General features: G+C 36.7%; 1 protein-coding gene across 4 annotated transcripts in view; it reads right to left on the bottom strand.

Moving 5' to 3' along the window:
• Positions 1–2,087: 2,087 nt before the first annotated feature.
• The window catches only part of Frs2 (fibroblast growth factor receptor substrate 2), an 88,759-nt gene continuing 82,555 nt past the window's right edge, over positions 2,088–8,291 (bottom strand). For all 4 annotated transcript variants that reach the window (XM_069988445.1, XM_069988443.1, XM_069988448.1 and 1 more), the window contains one exon: positions 2,088–7,741. In XM_069988445.1, coding sequence (XP_069844546.1) covers positions 6,791–7,741 — 951 coding nt within the window. In that variant the 3' untranslated portion in view covers positions 2,088–6,790. The remainder of the gene's footprint in view (positions 7,742–8,291) is intronic.

Genomic DNA, 8,291 nt, shown 5'->3' with positions numbered 1-8,291 from the left:
CTGTGGCTTAGGGCTGAGTGCACTTGGCATACTATGGAAAGCATTGTGGCATAACATTGATAGCTAGAGGTGACTTAGGGAAAGGGAGGGGGTTACCGCCCTAATTGAAATAACAACCAGAGTAGTTAAGGTTTGGGTCTTCAAGACCCAACAATTACTGGAGCATGGAAGCCAGAAGTCCACTTCCAAAGTCCAGACTCTTAACTGTTCAGGCAGTAGTGAGAATGCTGGAAAACTTACTAACATCCAAGTATCACATCCAATTCTGACAATCCTCTGGTGAAGTTTTTCAGTGAGACATGACACTTGAGTCTTAGAAATTAAAGTCAGATTCAACATTAGCATAGGATAATGTGTGAAAATGCTTGGTAATTGTTAAATCAGTACACAATTCAAAATTCCAATTTCTAGGAAAAGAAGCAAGACAACACTGTTTTGAATTACAGAGCTGCTACTGTTGATTCTGTTAGTGCTTACAGCTACCTTCTAGATCCAGTGGTTCTAAACTAGGCTAAAAATGGCCCTCTGGTGGTGGTGGTGGTAGTGGTGGGTAGGAGAGAAACAAAAAAACATGTGGACCCTGAGACTATAAAAATGATTAAGAGGGGCTAGGAAGGTGGCTCAGTGGTAGAGTGCTTGCCTTGCATGCATGAGGCCCTGGGTTCAGTTCCTCAGTACCACATAAGCAGAAAAAGCCTGAAGTGGTGCTGTGGCTCAGTTGGTAGAGCACTAACCTTGAGCTAAAGAGCTGAGGGATAGCGCCCAGGCCCAGAGTTCAGGCCCCACTAACAGCCAAAAAATAACACTACTATAAATTCTTTGGAAGAGAACAGGAATCCTAGATCTCCTGTCCTGAAGTTGCCATGTTCCACAAAGTTTTGATGACATGGCTGGACAACTTGCTCATAATGTAGTCTAGAATATCAATTTATTATATATATACATATATATATATATATATATATTTGTTTGTTTTTAGTTAGTTGTGGGGCTTGAGCTCAGGGCCTGAGTGCTGTCCCTGTGCTCAAGGCTAGTGTTTCTGCCACTTGAGCCATAATACCACTTCCACTTTGAGTGGTTCACTGTAGATAAGATTCCCATTGGTACTTTTCTGCCCCTGGCTTTGAACCATGATCCTCAGATCTCAGCTTCCTGAGTAGCTAGGATTATAGAGGCATGAGCCACCAGCACCAGGCTTGAAATTTTTTTAAAAGGTGACAATTACCTTGCTTTTCCTAAAGTGTACATACTATTACTATTCTAAAAGTATCAGAAAGAAATTACCTCATAATGTAATAATATGCCTTTCAGGCTTAATTTTCTAAGGTGAAAAGGTATTACCCCTACTAGAAGGGCTGGTTCAACTATCAATTTTTTTGAGAACAAAGTCTGTTATCTTGATGACTAGCTCAGAGTCTTGCTCATGCTCATTTGTTAATAAGAATGTGTGAGGGGCTGGGAAGGTGGCTCAGTGGTAGAGCGCTTGCCTTGCATGCATGAGGCCCTGGGTTCAATTCCTCAGCACCACATAAGCAGAAAAAAAAAAAAAAAGCTGGAAGTGGCACTGTGGCTCAAGTGGTAGAGTACTAGCCTTGAGCTGAAGAGCTGAGGGACAGCGTCCAGGCCCAGAAAAGAATGTGTGAATAGTTACTGTCCTCAGAAGAGCTTCAAAGGAAAACTACACAATCCAAGCAAGTTTCTAAAGTCTAGAAAGAATGCTCCGTTTTTCCAAAATGCAATCTCTGCTACCATATCATAACCAATTCAAGTGTTTTCATAGGGTCTGGAACGTAGTAAGTACTCAAATCAATGAACTATCCTTAGATGGTTTAAACAGTCTCTATCTTGGAGCCACCTCAATTACATTCAGCAAACTCATTCATTCAGTGGCAAAAATCAGGTTGGAATGTCAGAGCTGAGAACTACTAGAATGATAAAAATGAGAAAGTATGTCAAGTAAACACATAATTTTTAGCGTAATAGAAGCCCCGTGAAATTGGAAGCAGTGATGTAAGACTGAGAAAGATAAAACTTTCAATGTAAAGTTTCAGACAATATATGAAATAGAAATACAGGAAAGCTTTAAATAGGTATCCAACCAAACTTTTATTGCAATCTACTTTTGGCAATAAGGGGAAAGTGACCATAAAAACTGATTAGGTTTTATTCAACAAAGCAGTTTTTCCATGAATGCTTAAAGTCAATGTATAGTCAGCTCAGTTTCCAGTATCAAGTTGAGTACCTCATCATAGATATTTATACCAGAATGACAACAGTAAGGCATTGCAAGATGCTACATCATCTAAGATTAAACCATATTTTACATATTTTAGGACAGTAAAGTATACTAATAATACTCTACAATAAATAAGGATTTTAAAAATGTGTTGCTTAGCCCTTGTTGAACAAAATTCAATTAGCTTATTCTTTAAGTACTCCAGTTAATAAAGGTTTGTACTTCAAGAACTCTAACTTTTCCAAAGATAAAAAAATTAGTTATATTTTTATGACAAAAATTAAGCTTAAAAGCACATTCACACTTGTCCTCAAAAAGCTTGTTTACATCATGTACAACTTCTGCCTGACGACATGGCTTATATGGCAAGAAGTTATATATTGAGGACTACTGGGGGCAAACCTCCCATCCCCATGTCCTCCAAAAAGCCACACTCGGCCTTAGTGTAAAAGTTATATTTTATTGCCATGCTACAAAATGTACGAAGTTGGCACTGATAGGAATAAAGAACAAAAGGTGGAGAAGGACAGAGGGCAAAAACAGTGCTGTTACATATACAACAAGGTTTTATTTTAGTTAACAGTGATTAAGTTTTTGCCAGAGTTAAGGTTGTGAACCAAATTTAAAATGCTGATATGAAACAGCATTAAAACCCAATTTATGCAGTATCACTTCTATGGAATGTTTATAAAAGCAACCATTAAGGGCAAGATTCCTATTTCTTACACAATTTGGTAAGGTAATCCCACTGTTAAGACAATTTTTATGAAAGAAAAATTAAAAATCTAATTAGCTACCTTTATACAAAGATGCTATATTTATGCCTTTATGTAGGAAAAAAACATTTATAATGCAATTAGGACATACAATAATCTTACAATATTATACAACTAGATGAAAATAAAATGTAACATAAGATTTGTCTCTTATAAAATGTGTTTTGCATTGACTAATGCAACTGTGGCACACTGGTGACTACTGTACTATTAATACCAGTCTGTTGCATACTATAATTGTTCAACTGTCAGAGAATTAATAGTTCTAGTGATGCTACGAAAGAATTGTGTTCTACCCCCAAAAAATGAGGAAGCAGGGATGGGGAACAGGGATGTAAAGAAAAGAAAAAAGGAGAGGGTGCAGGTTTGGACAGAGTACATTGTGGGATGTCATATAAAACATGTTAATATTTCAAGCCAAAACATTTTCTATACATTCTGTAATTTCGTACCAATGCCTTTATTCAGATTTGGCAAACATCAATGTAATAGTACCATATACCTCACACATCAAATATGAATGAGATGCTAATATAGATCAGTTATTTCTGAATGATGTCGCTAATGGTATGTCTATTTCAAGAATATATTTATTTATACATACACATTACACATTGCACAAAACGTTTGGGTGTTCTGAGTTAGAGGACAGTACAGAGGGAACTGAGAAGTACTTTTAGCTTGCTAAAATCTTACCTTTAGGTAAATACATGGTGGCACATAATTGGGAAATTAGGAAAACATAAGGCCCCTGTCCCATTTTTAATAGAACATGACTGAGGTACATTTTTATATGCTGTGCCACAGATTTCGGGGGAGGGGTTGGAAGATAAACACCAGCTTGACTTATTTTTATAACATTGTATGGGGAGGGGGTCAACATTAAATCTATAAAAACAAATCTTGCTTGGCAAATTTTCTAATGTGATCTAGTCTGGATGTACTGGGAAGTGAAAAAGCCTTTTGCTGAGTCTTCAAGAGTAAAGTGCATATCTCATCACTCCACAGCAACAGTAAATAAAAGGAACTCTGCCAATCTTCCTGGAGGGAGGGAAGGCACCATATTTTCATTTTTTAAAGGAAGATGAAACTGAGAAATAAAACACTGAGGAAGAACATATATAATATCAGTTTCCAACTCTGGTCTGGGATAGATGTTATGAACCACATAGATAAAAGAGGAATGTATTTATTTGGGGGGAAAATATGAGCATGATTCTATTTCCAAAACTCAAAGTAGGTAAAATGGTCTAAGAACAGAACTGATTATCTAAAATTAGGCTTGTCTCAGATTTTCTGAAACACTAGGACACAATTATGTACCAATAAAATATCTCATTCTAAAATGTACCTAATAAAAGGTACATTCTTTCTGGACAAGGTTTAATGCCCACACAGAGGACAAGTAGTATTCTAAATGACTTTGTTTATTAAATTAGAACAAAGGTGATTTCCAGAAGACATCTAGAAATTAACACCAGATGTATATTTCCTCCTAATAATCTACAGTACCCCAAAATCAAATTCTTAGCAGATAAATTGGTCCCATTTTCATTTTTAAACCACAAAAGTATTTAACATATAAACTATACTGATTATAATTAGTTACCTAAAAAATATAAAAAGTAGAATCTGGAGGAGAAAGGGAAAAGGATTGAGGGAAAGAATAAAGTATACAACCTCCCAAACGAATAAACAGATCAGCCCTTTCATTTGGAGATTAATATTCTGCTTTGACTGCTTATTACAAAGATAACCATGTGCATTGAATCCATCAATATTATTCTTTCCACATTACAAAAACCATTACAGAAATTTGGCACAATTAGCAATCTACTCAGAGAAAGGCTAAATGGAACAATATATTAAACATTGAAACTGCAAACTGCATTAGGAAACTGAACATCTACACCACTGCTCTTTTTAAGAGAACAGCAAACACTTTAGAAAGCACCAGGTTCACAGCGGGGAAGGAGGGGAGTGTCAGAAAATTCTGCTATGCTAATAAACCAATGGCACTGAAAATGATCAAGACACTTGCAATTATTTATTTTTTATAGTGGTCCCACTCTTCCATCCTGCTAATCCATTCACTGGTCCTAGGACTAGGTTATTTATTGAATAAATTAGATATTATATGACTGAAACATTTTCACATTAAAGTAACCTAGTCATATCTGGTAGATCCAGATCATAATGTCAATCTTCCTCATATTTAGAAAAAACTAAAATATTTTTTTGCAAAGTTACCTAACCTTCTTAGTGTTGGAATTTCGAACATTCTTGATTTTTCCAAGAATTCAACATCTGAACTGTCATCAGTTTACACAAACTTCAGTGCATTTTAGACCCTAAAATATGACACAATTTCAGTACTACAAGACTTCTACTGTACCTGCCTGCCATGCTGGTAACAATTTAACATTTCACTGAAATCAGAAGATAGTCCAAGATCCAGTCATAAGAGAAAGGACAGCAGAGCCAAAGAACACTAGAGTGGGCAGAGTATGACTACAGCCATGTTGCTGAGGAAATCCCTGCTAAAGTGCTGGGGAGAGTGCCCACAGGAAAAAAAACAGTACCTTTAGGGAACTTCGCATATGAAAAGTATTGTTTTGTTTTGTTTCATTTTCTCAGCTACTAAACAGATCACCTATGGACACAAGTGAAATTTTAAATTGAGAGTCTGTCTTATCAACTTGAAAAGTAAACAGCATATAAATAAATACTGGACAAGGGCAACCCTGTTAAAGAATAACAGTAAGTTCCAAATGAACCTTCAAAACCATAACTGGACAAAAATGCAAACTAACAATGAACATATAATCCAATTTTAAAACTATATACAAACTTAAACATCTTCAGTTGAAAAAGACATGAAGTATCAAAATAAGACAACCCAAACACCAAAAAAAAAAAAAAAAAAAACTAAAGGTAAATGGGAACTTATGGCACAAATGCCTCCAGAAAACAATGTGATGTCAATAAACTATAGGAGAGAAATGTCAAGATATCATGGTTTCAATTTTCAAATGTTTTTGGGTAAAGTGACCTGAGACTGATTCCTATTGTAATTCTGAGTAACATGTCTACATATGCCCTTCAAATGACATCATGAGATGAGTAAACAAAATCTTGTCTCCTGCCTGCCTGCCTGCCTACCTTTCAACATGCCAATAGCAAACTGTCTTCATGACATAGGACTCTTTCCAATAACACTGAAGGCTAAGGAGCTGACTGGTGTAAAGGTGTAATTTTTTTTTTCTGTTTCTTTTACATGTGTTTTGGCTCAAGTCAAAAAGCCTTTACTTAATGAAATAAAGGATTCCTCATGTTACATGCTGGAGACCACATACTGCAAAGAATGAATCTACAAATATTACTTTCAAGGCCTAGACTTATCTTTTAGCAATATACATTACCAAGAGGCTTTAGAAAAGGTTTGAAATGCTAACCATGACTTAGACATGAAAGGTATGTATAAGTCTAGAATATTGAATGAAAGTCAACCAGCATGTCATTCACTTTTCAACTCTCATCTTAAATAGGCACTGTGAAAATGGAAATGCTGCTATACAGTAATGAGTAGTATATAATGAAATTAGTGTTAAGGAGTACCTGCTCTACATTAATTCCCTTTAATTAAAGATGCTCATGAAATATTCAGAAAATTTTTTGGAAGTCTATAAAAGGAGTTAGTGTAGCAATGAAAATGAAGCACTTGCATCTTCATCTTTCGAACTTCACAAAGGTGCAAACAACATGATGCTTTCCAGGCTCACATAGGCAGATCAGTACTATTATGTCTAGTTTTCCTAGACGTACCATCATCACGTGGAAGGGCTTTCTGCAAATTTGACATGGCAGCAGTTCTCTCGATGTCTATCACAGCATACAGCTCTGTACGCCTGGTAGGCGTTTGTGGAAGGGGAGTGGTAGGCGTTTTTGGAGTCTGAGGGTTGTCAGAGTCACTGCCACCTTCCAAGTCAACCTGTATGTAATTAAGCTGCCTGTGTTCTAAACTTGGGCGTCTGATATCAAAGTTAAAGACTGTTGGTGTACAGTCCCGACGCCGTGAATAGTCTATTTTGTGAGCACTTGCTGGCACAGATACATTCTCTGTATTTACATAGTTATGCATTGGATCGAGATTATTATGGTAGCCATTTAGAGACGGGGTCTTTGGTCCTAAAGTGTCATCCTCATCTCTACTTAGCTTGCGAGCTTCCCAAACAGGAGGCAAGGATGGTAAATTTTCATAGTTTAATAATGCAGTTCTTCTCTGAGCTGAGTTGTTGATATTCTGGGTATCTGAAGTACTGGTGGATGTCAGACGACCCCTCCTGACCCCTGAGGCACTAGGGATAGATAGCCCATTTATATTTTCATATACCAGTTTGTTAACAGAGGGTGTGTCTCTTCGTTCATCACTGTCATAGCCAGTGTCCCATTCTGTATTGTTTGCACCACTTCCACTAACTTGATCTCTTCCAAGTTGCTCCAGTTTCTCTTTTTCCATTAATTGCTTCTGAACAGGGGTTGGTCCTAAAACAAATTTGACTCCTTCAGGTTCAAGGAGAATTTGAGGGTCCCTGTCTTCAATACTACTTGGTTCTTCTTTTGGTGTGTTGCTTTCAGCATTAGAAACCCTTGATTCCAATGGGACATGTACACTTGCACGATTTTTCCGCTCTTCTTGCACACCTGTAGTGTTAACATAGGTATGTACCTAAAATGAAACAGAGTCAATCAGTAACTTGTTTTAAAAACAAAATTAGCATAACCACACCAGTTACCTTTATTTTATTTTTTGCTTTTGGATTTTTGAGATAGTATATCACTGCCCAGGCTGGTCTCACTCATGATCTACCTGCCTGCCTCTTCCAGGCGTTAGGTTTTCAGGGACATCAACCACTCCCAGTTTCTATCAGTTAATTTTATAAACTCTTTTCCCCCTTCCTGTGCTGGTACCAGGCATCAACTCAGGGCTTCCAGCTTTTAGTTGGCTTTTTTACTTTAGGCTGGCACTCTATTACTTTAGTCACACCTTCACTTCTGACTTTTTGTTGGTTAATTAGAGATTAGAGTCTCCAGGCTGACTATGAGCTGCAATTCTCAGATCACAGTCTCGAGTGGTTAGGATTACAAGAAGAATAACTACTTTAAAATAATAATTGTTGGGACATGAACAACATTCTGAAACAAAAAAATCAAGAATAAAATTGAGATTGTCTTTTCTGTTCTAGAAATTTTCATCAGTGCATTAAAATATGATTGAG

The sequence above is a fragment of the Dipodomys merriami genome, unplaced genomic scaffold, assembly GCF_024711535.1.
Source record: "Dipodomys merriami isolate MVZ:Mamm:240054 unplaced genomic scaffold, mDipMer1.0.p SCAF_10, whole genome shotgun sequence".
In the NCBI taxonomy this organism is placed as follows: domain Eukaryota; kingdom Metazoa; phylum Chordata; class Mammalia; order Rodentia; family Heteromyidae; genus Dipodomys; species Dipodomys merriami.
The sequence above is the reverse complement of the archived record's forward strand: the minus strand, read 5'-3'. Positions and strand labels throughout refer to the sequence as shown.